This window comes from Protomyctophum bolini (genome assembly GCF_963924005.1).
Source record: "Protomyctophum bolini genome assembly, chromosome: 16".
Lineage (NCBI taxonomy): Eukaryota > Metazoa > Chordata > Actinopteri > Myctophiformes > Myctophidae > Protomyctophum > Protomyctophum bolini.
The window spans coordinates 19,767,763-19,785,146 of NC_137877.1; the positions used below are offsets into that span (position 1 = coordinate 19,767,763).

General features: G+C 48.0%; 1 protein-coding gene across 1 annotated transcript in view; it reads right to left on the bottom strand.

Moving 5' to 3' along the window:
- Positions 1 to 17,384, bottom strand: part of abca12 (ATP-binding cassette, sub-family A (ABC1), member 12) — a 105,849-nt gene that overhangs the window by 82,032 nt on the left and 6,433 nt on the right. The window contains exons 4-15 of the mRNA XM_080785324.1: positions 16,268 to 16,386; positions 15,715 to 15,776; positions 15,056 to 15,223; positions 13,571 to 13,764; positions 12,651 to 12,769; positions 12,118 to 12,221; positions 4,033 to 4,173; positions 2,888 to 3,057; positions 2,391 to 2,524; positions 1,624 to 1,754; positions 934 to 1,101; positions 20 to 228 (exon numbers count right to left, since the gene is read on the bottom strand). Coding sequence (XP_080641450.1) covers positions 20 to 228; positions 934 to 1,101; positions 1,624 to 1,754; positions 2,391 to 2,524; positions 2,888 to 3,057; positions 4,033 to 4,173; positions 12,118 to 12,221; positions 12,651 to 12,769; positions 13,571 to 13,764; positions 15,056 to 15,223; positions 15,715 to 15,776; positions 16,268 to 16,386 — 1,719 coding nt within the window. The remainder of the gene's footprint in view (positions 1 to 19; positions 229 to 933; positions 1,102 to 1,623; positions 1,755 to 2,390; positions 2,525 to 2,887; positions 3,058 to 4,032; positions 4,174 to 12,117; positions 12,222 to 12,650; positions 12,770 to 13,570; positions 13,765 to 15,055; positions 15,224 to 15,714; positions 15,777 to 16,267; positions 16,387 to 17,384) is intronic.

Genomic DNA, 17,384 nt, shown 5'->3' on the forward strand with positions numbered 1-17,384 from the left:
GAAGAGTGTTGTTAAAGACCTTTCCAGAAGAGTCCCAGCCACATCATAAGTGATGTCCCATGAAACCCAGCTCATCCAGTAGCCTTCACCAAGCTCCCCGGGCATTTTGTCCAGCAACGCTCCAAACTGGACACTGCTGCCATACAGCTTTTGCCACTCGGAGAGGATCATGGGAAGGGTGACGTTGTAAACCCCTTGGTTGACGATGGTGGCGTATGTTTGTTGAAACTGCGGAAACAAAAGTAGTATGACATAGCTTACATCCCTGGGAGGCATGGGGGGATACAAGTCTGTGCTTTTGATATTCCGCCCAACCATTACAGTTTAAACATTATACCCTGCCTAGATATTTGACCATACTGCAAATCAAGATAGGCATGTTGTCCACAAGCAGAAGACATTTCTGAACCAGACACAATGCTGAAATATGTACAATAATCAAGAGAATTGACAGAGGATGACGTGAACACACTGAGAAAATAGAATCCACTTTTCCTGAATTTCTAGACACACCCAGAACATTCTCTCTCTCTCTCTCTCTCTCTCTCTCTCTCTCTCTCTCTCTCTCTCTCTCTCTCTTTATGTAATACAAGCTATGCGCAACACTCTCCTATGCTATGGAATGAAGGGCAAATACCATGCTGGAATGTATTGTATACAATATTTTACATCATAAGTTCACCATACTATCTTTAGTCTTCTATTCAGCCAGGTGAAACTAAATATCAAGTTTGCGATTGGAGTTACCATGAGGGACATGACTAATCAGGCCAGCTCTTAATGATAGCATATAGCATATATGCTTTGAGACATACAGTACGGTATAACTGTATGCATGGAGGTGTATCACAGGACAGACTCAGGGAATTGATACATCTTTCCTAGAACGTCCACAACTACAGTGTCTTTATAGTTTTTGTAGTGTCATCTTACCTGCTGGGTCAAAGGCATCCAGCCAGTCTGCAGGGCTTGCTGCAAGCTGGAGCTGTTCTGGCATAGCATGGTCCTCCAGAAGCTGGCATCCACTGTCTCATAGGCTAAGAGCCACTCAAACGGCCCCAGTAGGCTCTCACATGTTACAGGACCCTGAGATGTCAGACCCTAGAGAAGCAAGTACAATTACTGGTACTCAAGTACTGTACTTAAAGGGAATACCACTCATTTTCAACATTTTACTATATTATAAAATAAATATACCTTATAGCTGTCCCCCCATTCTGTGTTTCCTAGAACTGGAGGTCTAAAAAATATTTTTTTCAGACCTCCAGTTCTAGGAACAACGCAACACCCAGGAGGCACAATTCAAGTTGTGGTTATACCATGTAAAGTATTAGTTTTTACGGTACTACTCATATGTAAAGCACAATTTTTGGGTTGCTACTTTTACTTAAGTAAGAGTCATTCTTCCACCACTGTAAACATGATGCAGGGCAAATCAAGTGTGATTAATACTGCTTTCTAATGTTCCTTGCCGTGACTAACAAAAACATGCATACATTTCCTGCACATTACTGTATGTGCAGTGATCACTAATGACAGGCAGTGTCACTTTATTCATATATGTTCAGTCTATGCTGATGCTAAAAGACCTTCAGTACAAGCTCATATAGTAGGGAACTCTACCTCCATAATAATCGCTATTACACTGTCCATGACGTGACCAATCCAAGCACTTGCTTGGGTCTGGTTGGTCATTAGCATCAGGAAGTTCTCTTGGAGTTGGCCGGCATCGTTTAAGACATTGTCCAAAATTTCTGCAAAACAAGAAGGGCAAACAAAACCAACAAATGCAAAAACATAAAATAAATTATGAATTATGATTAAAGATTTAAAAAAGATCAATTTGGCTAGTCTATACCAGTGGTTTTCAAACCTTTTGTGCCCAAGGAACAGCAAAAGGACAAGACAAAATCTCAATGCCCATCTGTGTTCATTTTGATGCAAATTGCAAAATACCCTCTATAACAATAAGAATCTACATCCAGTTCACAACGCATCACAATGTGACACGTTATTAACTTCCAGTTAAGGCACACCAGTTTACATTGGCTCACCATTTGGAAACCACTGGTCTATAGCAGGGGGGGGGGGGGGTAAGATTTGTTTATTGACAATGTACACATTATCATTAGATCACTTTACAGAATCACTCTTTTTTTTTTAAACAAAAGCAAACAGACTAACAAAAGCATTGTCTATTTCTCACTTCAAATGTTTTCAAAAAACATTCTTGAGAACAATTAGTTGTAAATTACATTGAGTCTGAGTCTTTGATTGGACAGCGTTCTGTTATTGAGCTGATCGGTCATTATCCAGAATCAAGCATTCAACCAAGCCGTGTAATAAAAGAAGATAACAAAGACTTAATTAACTACTGTATGTAGTCTTACCCTCTACAGTGTCTACAGTCAGGCTAGCTGTCTGCATGGATGTGAAACAGGTTGTGAGCAAGCTCTGGAGAACCATGTCCACCTCAGGAACACTTTTCACAATGTCCAGCACCACATGGCCCACTGTCAGGAAACTGCACACGTGTGAAGAAAACACAAGAAATGCATTACAATTCAAACTAAGTAATCAGGCTCTCAGAGGCGTAGTTCTGCTACTCTACATGTGTCATTTACTTTCATTTTTAGAGAATGATAATAATAATGAAAAACCAACAACAGTTTCCTTTCGATGTTGATTGATTGGTACCTTCTGTCAGCCAAAAATGTACCTTGTATTGAGGTTAGGGAAACAATAAACAACAATAAAAGATAGAGAGAAATAGGAAGGGAGGGGCAGAGAGAGAGAGAGAGAGGGGCAGAGAGACAGAGAGAGAGAGAGTGAGTGTGTAAGAGTGTCTCAAACCTCATAGAATAAAATGTAATTGTACTCTACTCACAGTTCCTCGTATATGTTCTGTGGTTGCACATCTACGCTGCGCTGGGTCCTAGTGGGGTTGGACCCCCCTTGGCTCCCTGCTGGGTCTGCCATTCCCAGAAGGCTGTGCAGCAGGCCTTTGACAAAGGGCACATCATGTGGAGCAACATCTCTACTCCACACCAGGAGAATCTGAAAATCCACATCACAGGAGATTCAAAAGCCTAAATAAATTTAGTAAGTAAGCTGCTATCAGCATTTTTGTTTTTCCTCATGGCCCTTTCTCTAAATCAGGGGTTTTCAACTGATTATGAACCAGGGAGGGACCAACACCCTGACTAAGAATCAACCTGGAGACCACTGTTGTGTTGAGGGTGGATACGGGCGCGGTGTGGGGGAGAAGGCTTGAAATTAAATATTGTCTGTTAAGGGCTTCATTTAATTGGTTAATTTGAGGTGAATTGAATCAAGTCCTTAACAGGCATTATTTAACTGACATCATTTGGGAAACCCAGCCATTATGTTAGTTGTCCAGAGCTCAAAAAAGATTGAGAGTCACTGATCTATTCCTTTTTTTTGCTGCATACTGAATATAAATCATAAATATGGCAATGAAACTCATGCTAACATTATTTCAAACATATGTACTGTATATAGAGCAAGTGAGTAGACAGAGAGTTGAGATGAGTTTAGCTGATAGTTTGTGATTGGTAATGATCTATCCATTCCATTCATACTCTATCCTAGTGGTAGAGATAATTAGACATGACCCCCAGGGGCAACCTGGCAAACAGCGGTCCAATCACCAACAAGCACTGCTTGTTGCTATGGCTCTCAGTTTTCCGCAGGATGCAGAATAACACCTCCGAGTCTCATTATCTGTGACGAGCATTTTTGACAGGAGAGAGACTCACAGAGAGAAGGAGGCATGTTGAAAGAAAGCAAGAAAGAAACAAAGAAAGAAAGAAAGAAAGGAAGGAAGGAAGGAAGGAAGGAAGGAAGGAAGGAAGGAAGGAAGGAGGAAAAATTGACAAATGGTGACAGATACTGTATGCTGTATACTGTCGGGAAAGAAGACAGCATAATCCTGTTGGGCATTGTGTTTCTTCTGCTCTGCTGGTGTTGCATATACAGTACTGTATGTGCTAACCTCATAACATTGTGTACCTGTTCAGCGACTTTGTCGGGACTGATCCAGTTCAGCAGCATATCCACAGTGCCTGTCATGCATGCTGCTGAGAGCCACAGCGAGCTGTTCTCACAGATGTAGGCTTGAAGCATGGGCCGGTCCATTGTTAGGCCCATAGCCTGTTTTGGACGACAAGATCTTATTCTTATTCTTTTTTTTCAACTTAAAATGTATTCATTTTTCATGAACAGAAATAGACAAGGACATACAGAAAGCAAAAAGACAAACAATTGAACATTACAGTATGTGTTGCCAACTCAGGAAATAAAAAGTAAAAATAGTAGATAAATGCTATAATTGTAGGAGATCACACACAGACAGGATAATAATAAAATGCAAACAATATGTGAGCGAGCGAGCGAGCGAGCGTGCGCGCACACACACACACACACACACACACACACACACACACACACACACACACGCACACACACACACACACACACACACACACACACACACACACACACACACTCACATACACACTGTGGAGTCTGTCAGGTCTCACCTCAGGGGGAGGGGCGAGTTACCATGACAACCAGGCACGCCCATGGCCGGGTCATAGACTCAGTGTATTATCCCAGAGCAATTCTAAATCAGCTGCGCCTCATTCCGGCCGCCGCCCTGGTTAGCAATTAAGGACAGCCGCAGCCTGTCAGCCGCGCCCTTTATAAACAGCCTGCGCACCTAGCAGTATCAGATCCCTGCTACACACAGACGCTCGCGCAGCATATGCCGTCCACTCGGCGTTGGATGGTAAGTCCACACTCCTCTCACTTATGGACTCTCACGTATGGACTATGTTTATTGTTTGATTGTTTGTATCACCACTCAATTGCTCTCTTATATTCTCACATCACCAGGCTTGTAGGAGTGGGGCTGGAAGCACACGCAGGAGCGTGTGCCCCCCCATAGACAAGTATACACGGAGAGCCGCATGCATACTGGAGACCCACCTGGCTCGTATCGGGGACGAGTGCGGAAGACGGGACCCCCGTATGGAAACGGCAGCCCCACAGCTCCATAAGGTCGCAGTAAGACAAACCATTCACTATCTATCACCCGTGTTATTAAGAAGAGGCACTCATAGTGGCAAATGAGCAGCTAAGGATAATAACGAAGATTGTGAATTAAGGAAGTCACCCTGTCGATGCTAAATGAAGACTGTGAATGAAGAGTGTCACCGTGGTGTTGTACACTGAAGATTGTTGAATGAAGATAACCCCGTAGAGACTAATGGAAGCTAGCAGGCTCTAGATAAAGTGTCACGTACACCCTGTGAAAGAAGACAGGCCCGTGTTATGTTTATTTCACCCTTGAAGAGACTTTAAGTTGGCTTGCGCCGCCAGGCCCGGTGAAAGAAGACCGTTAGAAACTAGAGCGCTTACTTTGTGTTAACCCCCTGACTGCCGTTGTCGTACCGACACGGCCACCCAGTAGATAGAGAGAAATAAGAATATAAATGCTTGTGTATCTTCCTGTTGGCCGAGCCTAAGGGGCCCTCCGTACCATCCCCGCCCGGTACCATACCAAGTACTTTTACTCTAATTACTCACCACCCCGTATCCGAGTACTTCTACTCTAAAGTACTCTTCTGTGCCTTGTGGATAGAGAAAGATACGCACCCCCTTACCTACCTCCGGGGGAGCCTCCTGGCCTCCTCTGGAACCTGGAAAAGAAGAAGAGAAAGAGTTATACAAAGGTCCAGTTGGTAGACTGCCTAGACCGGGTGTCTCAGGCCCCAACTTTGTACTTACCTTGTGCTCTGACCGTATGCTAACATCCCCTCTCATCCTCTGCAGTGACGACTCCCGCCTCGGAGCCGGGACCTCATGCAAAGAATATTACTGTCTGAGTTCTGTTTATGAAAACTGACTTTGTTTGAACCTGTTGGAGAAATAAAGCAAGGGGCGCCATCGTGTGTCTAACCCCTGAAACTGCACTCTGAGTTGTATTTCCCACCCGACCTCCCACATATGGTGGAGAATGCGGGCATTCATCTGATCTCAACCACCGCCTAAACATGGCCAGCCCCGAATTGGCCGCCCTTCTCCGAAGTCAGACTGAACTACAGAACGCTGTGCGTGAAGTTGTCCGCAGGCTAGACCGACACGGTGATGTCCCTAGGACCCCCAACGCCGTCCTCTCCAAGCAGACCCCCGAGGATGACATCGAGGCGTACCTCGAACTCTTCGAACGCACCGCCGACCGCGAGCAGTGGCCCGCCGCCGACTGGGCCGGCATACTGGCGCCCTACCTCTCGGGAGAGGCTCAACGCGCATGTCGGGACCTTCCCGCCAGAGACGCTCGAGACTACGAGACGCTGAAGGCCGCCATCTTGTCCACCCTCGGCTACAGCCTGCCCGCCCGGGCCCAGCGGTACCACATGTGGGCCTATCAGCAGGCCCAGCCCCCTCGCGCTCAGGTCGCCGACCTCTACCGCCTGACGCAGAGCTGGCTGACCACGGGCGGAGAGACCCCGTGGATTGAGAGATTAGTCATAGACCGGTGTGTCCGTGCCCTGCCATCCGACGCCAAGAAATATGTTGCCCGAGTCAGCCCCACATCCGTGGACGCCCTGATCGCCCTCCTGGAGAACCACCACGTCTGCTCGGATATGCTCCGCCAGACCAAGAGCGACGCCGTCCCCAAGACAGACGACCGCCGAGACCGACGCCGACCAGCCCCGCCGACCCCGCCGGCCCCGGTCCGGCCCCGTGCCTCCGGCCCCCCCGACCGCAGCCCGCGGATCCGCAGGTGCTACGTCTGTAATCGGGAGGACCACCTGTCCTGGGCCTGCCCAGAGCGGCCCCCCGGCCCCGATGTCTCCATGCCCTCCGCGGACAGCATGAGAGGGCCCCGCCCCTGCCTCCACACCGGAAGTGAGAGCCGACGACAGACCACCCTCCCTGCCCGGGTTGATGGGACCGACACCCATGCCTTGCTGGACTCAGGCAGCGTGGTGACGCTGGTCCGGGGTGACCTCGCCTCCGCCACCAATGGACCCACCATCCCGGTCACGTGTGTCCACGGAGATGTCCGGCGGTACCCCGTCGCCCACGTGACCGTACAGACCCCCCGTGGCTCCGCGTTGGTCGCCGCCGGAGTGGTCCCCGAACTCCCCGTCCCCCTCTTGATCGGAACGGACTGTCCGCTGTTCGAGAAATACTGGAACCCGGGACGACGAGGGCCCCCCAGGACGCGGCGCCGCCGACGCCGCCGAAGTAGCGTACCCCTCGTCGCCTGCCCCGCCCTCCGCGAAGACGGGACCTCGTCCACCAGCAGCGGCCGAGGAAGTCCCCAGCCAGAACCCGGGCCGGAAGAAGCGGAGGCCTCCGACGCAGACGACACGCCGGCCCTCGGTGAAGACCCCTTCCTAGAGTTCCCCAGAATAGACGCGCCGCCCCCCCGGCGGCAAGGATCGTTCGCCACCGCTCAGTGGGCCGACCCCAACCTGGCTGGCGCCAGGCGGAACGTCGTGGCCGTCGACGGGAAGCTGAACCCGGGGGTGAGCGAGAAACCTTTCCCACACTTCTTCGTCCAACACGACTTGCTGTACCGCGCTTGCAAGGACCCCGCTGGGGAGGTCGTCGAACAATTACTCGTCCCCAAACCGTATGTGTCCCGAGTAATGTATCTCGCCCACTCCCACCAGTTAGGGGCCCACCTGGCCGTACAAAAGACTTACGACCGGGTCGCCGCCCGCTTCTATTGGCCAGGCGTTAAGAAGGCCATTGAGGAGTTTTGCCGCTCCTGTGCCGAGTGTCAGCTAACCGCCCCCCGCGGCGTGCCCCATAGCCCCCTAATTCCAATGCCAATTATCGATGTACCGTTCTCCCGTATCGCCATGGATATTGTCGGACCCCTCCCTAAGTCCGCCCGGGGCCACCGGTACATCCTAGTCATCATGGATTATGCGACGCGCTATCCGGAGGCCATCCCCCTCCGCACCGCCAACGCCCGGGCCATCGCCCACGAGCTGCTGATGCTATTCAGCCACGTCGGCATAGCGGACGAAATCCTGACCGACCAGGGCACGTGCTTCATGTCCAGAGTCCTAGCATCCCTGTATAAATGGCTGAAGGTCAAGCGTATACGGACCTCCGCCTACCACCCTGAGACGGATGGTTTGGTCGAACGGTTCAACCAAACGCTAAAGAAAATGTTAAAACGCGTCACGGAAGAGGACGCCAAAGACTGGGACCGCCTCATCCCGTTTGTACTCTTCGCCATTCGCGAAGTACCCCAAGCGTCAACCGGGTTTTCGCCCTTTGAGCTCCTGTACGGGAGGAAACCGCGTGGCCTCCTCGACCTGGCTAAAGAAGCCTGGGAGAGCCAGCCGTCCCCCCTCCGCAGCGTCATCGAACACGTCGACGCGCTCCAGGAGCGCGCCAAACGCATCTGGCCCATCGTAAGAGAGCACATGGCCGCAGCCCAGACGGCCCAGGCGCGCACCTACAATAAGGGTGCCAAGATCCGAGAGTTCGCCCCCGGCGATAAAGTGCTGGTGTTGGTCCCCACCAGCGAATGTAAGTTCCTGGCCCGATGGAAGGGCCCATATGAAGTCGTAGAGAGGAAAGGAGACGTGAACTACCGGGTGAGTCAGCCAGGTAGAAGACGCGGACACCAGATCTACCACGTGAACATACTGAAACGGTGGCATACGCCGGAGGAAGTGCCCCTACCCGCTTTAGTAACCTTTGTCTCCCCGCAGGCCCCGGCCGTGGCCCTTGGTGAGGATCTGACGCCCCAGCAGACACAGGACTTGCGGGAGCTACTCGATCGGAACCGCGACGTATTCTCAGAGTTACCGGGCCACACCTCCGTGCTAAAGCATGACATCGACACCCCTAACGGCCAGGTAGTGAGACTACGGCCGTACCGGATCCCGGAGGCACGAAGGAAGGCAATCAGAGAAGAGGTCCAGAAGATGCTCGAGCTGGGGGTCATCGAGGAGTCCCACAGTGCCTGGTCGAGCCCGATCGTGATTGTCCCCAAACCCGACGGCACACTCCGCTTCTGCAATGATTTCCGGAAGTTAAATGAGATCTCCGTGTTCGACGCGTATCCCATGGCCCGCGTCGATGAGCTGATTGACCGGCTGGGGCCCGCCCGGTTCATCAGTACCCTCGACCTGACTAAAGGGTACTGGCAGGTTCCCCTCACGGAGAGAGCCAAGCAGAAGACGGCCTTCATCACTCCCGATGGACTCTTCCAGTACCGAGTGATGCCCTTCGGAGTACACGGGGCCCCCGCCACGTTCCAACGGCTGATGGACCGGATACTGCGACCCCACCAGGCCTTCGCGGCGGCCTACCTGGACGATGTAATCATCCACAGCGCCACCTGGGGACAGCACCTGGAGCGGGTCGACACAGTCCTAGCCACCCTACGGGCGGCCGGCCTGACCGCCAACGCAAAGAAGTGCCGCATTGGTTGGACCGAGACGGACTACCTCGGCTACACCATCGGCCGAGGGTGCATCCGACCACAGACGAGGAAGGTGGAGAAGATCCAGACCTGGCCACGCCCGGTGACCAAGAAGCAGGTCAAGTCCTTCCTCGGCCTGATCGCCTATTACCAGAAGTTCGTCCAGAACTTCGCCACGATCGCGGCCCCCCTCCACGACTTGACCAAGAAGAACCTTCCCCACCACGTCCAGTGGACGGACGAGGCGGACGAAGCCTTCCGCACGTTGAAGACCGCCCTGTGCAGCGAGCCGGTGCTCGTGGCGCCGGACTTCACAAGGCCCTTCATCCTCGCCACGGATGCGTCCAACACCGGGGTCGGCGCTGTCCTGTCCCAGCCGCTAGACGGAGATGAGCATCCCGTACTGTACATCAGCAGGAAGCTGCTGAAGCACGAGCGTAACTACTCCACTGTCGAGAAGGAGTGCCTGGCCGTGAAATGGGCCATCCATCACCTCCGGTACTACTTATGGGGCAGACAGTTCACCCTCGTGACCGACCACGCGCCACTCAAGTGGATGGCGGCGAACAAAGACCGCAACGACCGTGTCACCCGCTGGTTCGTCGAGCTCCAGAGCTACAAGTTCGAGATAGAGCACCGGCCCGGGACCAAGATGAAACACGCGGACGCGCTCTCAAGACTGTACGAAGACGAGGGAAGTAGTCAAGCTCCTTGCGGTAGCAAGAAACTTAGGGGGGGAGTGTGTGGAGTCTGTCAGGTCTCACCTCAGGGGGAGGGGCGAGTTACCATGACAACCAGGCACGCCCATGGCCGGGTCATAGACTCAGTGTATTATCCCAGAGCAATTCTAAATCAGCTGCGCCTCATTCCGGCCGCCGCCCTGGTTAGCAATTAAGGACAGCCGCAGCCTGTCAGCCGCGCCCTTTATAAACAGCCTGCGCACCTAGCAGTATCAGATCCCTGCTACACACAGACGCTCGCGCAGCATATGCCGTCCACTCGGCGTTGGATGGTAAGTCCACACTCCTCTCACTTATGGACTCTCACGTATGGACTATGTTTATTGTTTGATTGTTTGTATCACCACTCAATTGCTCTCTTATATTCTCACATCACCAGGCTTGTAGGAGTGGGGCTGGAAGCACACGCAGGAGCGTGTGCCCCCCCATAGACAAGTATACACGGAGAGCCGCATGCATACTGGAGACCCACCTGGCTCGTATCGGGGACGAGTGCGGAAGACGGGACCCCCGTATGGAAACGGCAGCCCCACAGCTCCATAAGGTCGCAGTAAGACAAACCATTCACTATCTATCACCCGTGTTATTAAGAAGAGGCACTCATAGTGGCAAATGAGCAGCTAAGGATAATAACGAAGATTGTGAATGAAGGAAGTCACCCTGTCGATGCTAAATGAAGACTGTGAATGAAGAGTGTCACCGTGGTGTTGTACACTGAAGATTGTTGAATGAAGATAACCCCGTAGAGACTAATGGAAGCTAGCAGGCTCTAGATAAAGTGTCACGTACACCCTGTGAAAGAAGACAGGCCCGTGTTATGTTTATTTCACCCTTGAAGAGACTTTAAGTTGGCTTGCGCCGCCAGGCCCGGTGAAAGAAGACCGTTAGAAACTAGAGCGCTTACTTTGTGTTAACCCCCTGACTGCCGTTGTCGTACCGACACGGCCACCCAGTAGATAGAGAGAAATAAGAATATAAATGCTTGTGTATCTTCCTGTTGGCCGAGCCTAAGGGGCCCTCCGTACCATCCCCGCCCGGTACCATACCAAGTACTTTTACTCTAATTACTCACCACCCCGTATCCGAGTACTTCTACTCTAAAGTACTCTTCTGTGCCTTGTGGATAGAGAAAGATACGCACCCCCTTACCTACCTCCGGGGGAGCCTCCTGGCCTCCTCTGGAACCTGGAAAAGAAGAAGAGAAAGAGTTATACAAAGGTCCAGTTGGTAGACTGCCTAGACCGGGTGTCTCAGGCCCCAACTTTGTACTTACCTTGTGCTCTGACCGTATGCTAACATCCCCTCTCATCCTCTGCAGTGACGACTCCCGCCTCGGAGCCGGGACCTCATGCAAAGAATATTACTGTCTGAGTTCTGTTTATGAAAACTGACTTTGTTTGAACCTGTTGGAGAAATAAAGCAAGGGGCGCCATCGTGTGTCTAACCCCTGAAACTGCACTCTGAGTTGTATTTCCCACCCGACCTCCCACAACACCCACACACAATAATATTGGAAAGTAAAGTACCGTATATAAAGAAAATAAATAACAACAGTTACCATCCCATCTATGGGGTCACCCTCTAGAAATATAAGCATCTATGTATCATAAACATGAGTATTTGTGTCAAGGATTCAAGCATCATATCTATTGTTATTCTTATTCTTATTATGAATGCTGCTACAATGCGTGAGGAATCAGAACAAAATAATTGTATTCATATATATATGAATATATATATATATACCTGCACATACTGTAGGATGTAACAATAAAGAAACCGTGGACGTCTAGACTCATAAATTACTGTAAGAATTTTCTTAGTATTCAATATGCATTTCTAATACGGTATCTTGCTGTCTGGAGACTGAGATAAGCACATACAGTACAGTACCTTGTCTAGTGGTATTGTCACCCTCTGTAGAACAAGTTGGACTGCATCGCTTAGTGTGCTGTTATTTTGCAACGTGACGACATCTCCGAGAGTAATGTAGACATCTGGGAATCAAAGCAAACCAGGTTTGTATTGGACTGACAAGCACTGACAACCACTGACTGACTGACGGGAAATGCAGGTTTTCATAGTAAACTGCGACCAACGGTTGCAATAACTAGCAATTAATTCAGATGCGTGTTAACCAATGTGTAGGCTACTGTACTTTGGCATACTACAAATAGCGGAAATAGCTGATCTACAAGCTCACAACATTGCATGATGTGAGACGTTGTGGGCTTGTAGATCTGCTATTTTAGTTTATTATTTATTTTCTGGGGGAAATATGTATTTCTAAAATGTTTAAATTGTGAAATGTTTTAAACAAAAGCAAAAAAGTTTACCTTTCTACATGGCCAAAATAGGGAGCAACTATTGAAATGTGAAACTGTAGGGTACTATGGTATAATATGTTTCATTGAATCATTGCTAACCTCTGCCAGGCCACTTCTCCATGTACACGATCACATTAATGCCTCCAGCCAGAACTGGGTGGACCATGGAGACAGCGTCAGCCATGTCAGGGAAACTCTTCTCGACCATGCGCAAGGCTCTGAAGGAAAAAAAGAAAGAAAAACGCTGAATCATTGCACACGCAAATTACTCACGCACACTTAAGTGCAGGCTACTGACTGTCACGATATCTTTGGCTGGCACAATACTTTGAGGAAACCGGTTTTTCCTCAAGCCGTGTCGCAATTATGGAACAACTGCCACCTACTGTACCCACAGGATTGTCATTTGTGGTTCCACTACATGACAATTTGTGACAGGGATTTTCGTCAATCTCTCATTAGAGAGATTGACAGAGAGTACCTTAAATGTAATTGACCTCCGTAACAGTATGTTTGGGACTTAACCAGTGATTCTCAAACTGTGGGCCGCAAGGATATTGCAAGTGGCCCCTCAAATAATTGTAAAAACCCACAAATTAACAATACCGCTAATCATGTTATTTTTTATCTTTAAACCCCATAAATATACTATCAAGTACTGTACAACTTTACTTACTTTTATTTCTACTTCACTACATCTCAGAGGAAAATATTGTACTTTATTTGAAAACCTTTGCTTATTATTACAAAACATACAGTAACCAATTCAGCCCTGTATACATTTTGGCCACTTGAAAATAGCCGAAAGACGATCTACAAGCTCACAATACGTTGCATTTTTATACATTTGAAAACTTGAAAAATGGGACATTCTGCATAATGATGTACTTCACTTTACTCAAGTACATTTTGAATTCCGGACTTTCACTTGTAACGGAGTAGTTCTACATTGCAGAATTTATACTTTTACTTAAGTAGAACAATTGAGTACTTTTTCCACCACTGCCCACAGAACCTACCTCTGCAGGTTAACGAGCAGCATGTGCGTGTCAACCAGCGCCTGGTCCAGAGACTCAGCAGAGAGGAGCCTGGGAATGGACAGGAGACTGTCCAACAGCGAGGTGTCATTCTGCAGCTGGTTGAACATCACCAGCACCTGGCCGGCCGCTGCCAAGGCATCTCCAGGGTCCTGGAGCATTATCCCCATCAGCATCTGACAATACAACAAAAATCACAAACATCACAACAAAGTTATTATATGTCCACCCGCTTCCAATGTTATCAACCTACAGTAAAATCACCAGTATGTTGTTCTTATCAAGACCATTCAATGCAGCCAGTATGGACATTTCTACATACTGCCTAACGTGAGCAGGCGACTAGGAAAAGCGGAAGTGAAATTACTGATGCCGAAGCAAAAATATTGTGAAAGTGACTTACATGGAGAATGATATGAGGTTAGGGGACTTATGTGGCTGGTTAAGACTGAGGTCGTTAGACTGTAAGACTGACATGTTAATAAAATATTCAATCAATCAGTGTGTGACTGTGTGTGTATGACTCTGTCTCTCTGTTTAACAATAATTTAGGCTGAGGTTGGTATAGCAGTGACATGCATGGCTGTGCTACTTGTGTGATGATTATGCTGGTTTAGGATCAGCAGCGCAAGAGCTGCGCAATGCGCATGCGTACCATGCAAGGCAAGTCAGGACGGGCTGATTTGAAAAAATGGTGTGCAATTCTATATTATATCATGGATCCCGACAATAGTGTTGACCTCAACGAGGTGAAAGCAAAGCTCAAAGCAAATTAATATAATGTCGTGTAATAACAAGCAACCATGACAACTCTCCTGCGTGGCCCCACTTCATGCAAATTGTGGATAAAGAGAGCAAAGTAGGAAAGTGCATTGAGTGTGGCGTCTTGTTAACACAGAGTGCACAGGACGGAGTTCTCCGCCCTATCAATTAGTAACGCCCAGCGCTCAAGACGGAGATTGATCAAAAGGACGGAGATTATTGATATCAAAACGGATCACATCGCTCCACAGGCTGGGAGCGTCTGTTGCGCAATATTCGATGTATAGCGCAACAGTGGAACGTCATCGAAAATCTTCCCCCCCCTGTTTAGCCGACGAGATGAGATGGAAAATCTTAAAAAGTGAACTCTTGATCTATGTCTGCCTGGGTCGGATCTCTCGGAATAGCGGAAATAATTTGAAAGAAATCTCGGAAGAGGTCGGAATCGGATGAAATTGCCACGGGTCCATTCGGGTGTGGCTTTCTTATTTTCGGGATCAGGACCATTTTTTTGGACCCGTGAAGAGCTCCACCTCACAAGTAATACATGTACACACACACACACAGAATAAAACAAAATAAATTTCAATTCAATTTGCGCACGCCCGCACACACACACGCACACGCACACGCACACGCACACACACACACACACACACACACACACACACACACACACACACACACACACACACACACACACACCTTGTTGATAGTGAGCAGGGAGACCTCCAGCAGGGTGTCATTGGACTGACAGAAGGTGACCACTCCGAAGCTGAGTGGGCTGTGGGAGGACGTGTTGACCGCAGACAGAGCCTGGGTGCAGAGGAGCCGCTTCGCCATGTTCATGGACTCCAGCATGGCCTGAGAGGGCTTTGAATGAATTCAACACATCAGTTAACCACATGAACCCCTAGCATCCCTATTCTGGTGGATATATTTGGCAAAAATAGGGAAACACACAGGGAAAATAGGTGATTCACTGAAAATAGGTGATAACTAGTCATCATCGTTACATTTTACAGCAATCTCAAAATGTAATTAAAATAAAAAAGGTATATGTCCACTTTAAATGTTCTGCATTGATTCATAAATTCCTTTGTACTTGTGCACTTTTAAGAGAAAGCTTTGGTGTGCCTGGGAAAAAGGCTAGTTTGGTAAAAGGCTTTGTTTTTGGTAAAATCATGATGCATAAATCTTGCTTTTGTGATTGAACAAATATTGTATAACTTTCTGTAGCATTTAATTAATGTAAAGTGGCTCAGTCACAGATATATGTTTGTATATACACAGATAGCCAAAGCATGGAACTATTATATCTGTGAGTAAAGGTTATTCCATCATTACACTTTAGTACTACCTACCTGAGTGTTGTTGAAAGTATCCATGAGAGATGTATTCATGGGCCGATGATGTTGAACTAAACCTTAAAAACAAACAGAGGGAGGGGGGGGGGGGCAGCATGGAGGTGTGACTTTGTAGTCCAGGAAGGAAGTCAGACCACATTTTCATGACAGGTTTTTGGTCATGAACATGGCTTCATGACTAAAATATCTAAAAAACAATAGCCCTTTAAGAAGGTCTGTAACTGAGAGTGTGCAAATGGACCCGTAAGCGTCCATTTGGTTATGGGGTCAGCAGTCAGTGGTCTGTGGCCTAATGTGTACCAAACTGTGGCTCCTTGAAATTAAAACCTTTGAGAAACACTGGCTAAATTGAACCTTTATTTACCCAGGCAGAGAACACATTCTTATTTAGAATTCAGGTCTGGCAAAAGGCAAGACCTCTTGAGGGAGAGCCCAGTCAAAGGGCACATTCTCTGTGCAGCGATCAGTGACATTCAGTGACAGTCAATATTGTTGCTATCGTGCAGAAACCTTGTATGTGCGTATAATATATACAAAGAGGATGCCATACTCATAATATTTTCCCAGAGGTCCAACATCGTATCCTTTGTCCTGGGGCTTTCCGCGGTCCATACTTTGTGGAAACTGCTGGCACTTTCCACTACCGATCCTATGGGTGGGCTTTTCAAACTGAAATACAAAATAAAAGACTTGTACATAAGAGAAAGATTTGTACATAAGAGAGGCTGAGCTAGTTTCAAAAGGAGAACGGTGGTATGTTTTCCCACCGCTTTTCTCCTGCCTAATTCCTCCCCCAATCAAGACAGAAGAAAGAGAGAACAGCTTCACATGTCATAGAAACTTTTGGGTCCAATGATCATCCCAATTTTGGAGAGACCTAGACGACTGATTAATTATTGATGTTTTGACCAATAGTGTGTGGGAAAAGTGCAAAATCAATTGTAATCAAAAAGAAAAACATACATTTGAGAGTTTTTAAATATATATACGGTATAGCTAATTTAAAAAATAGCTAATCTACAAGCTTGCAACGTGACGTGAAAACATGCCCAAAATAGGGATAAGAGGTTGAAAGGGGTTAAGCAGGCTTTTGTCCATGCTGTGTATTCAGTATTTAGTTTCCTTGTGCCAGTGTTCAAAAGATATATAGATATATAGATAGTGTTCAAAAGAGAACAACTCATCAACATCTTATGCAACAAATGACAACTGAATTCAAAAGAGGCATCGTGACATGGGTGGAGAAAATTAGAAACGGCAAACGCAATAGCAAAGCAACAAACAAAAATGACTAAGCTAAACGAAGACAAGCCATACAGCATACCTTGAAGATTCATTCAGGGGTGGGTAAAGATTAACAGATTTTCTCATCATTTCTATCTATTTCACACTTGGTGGCAATACAAATGTGAAAATGTCAAAGATAACAATTGGCCAGAAGGTCCTGGTAAACCGTAAAGGTAGCTGCACACCAAAGAGACTGTTTCCAACTACAACAGTCTCTTTCCAACTCCAACAGAGTGCAACAAACTAGCATGTAGTTCAGCACACCACCAGGTACAAACATGGTATTATAGGCGTATTTATACCATGGCCAGAAGGCACGTATTATTCAGACACCCACGTATCTGCGCTCCAATCATTGCACAAATATTTGGAATGTAATT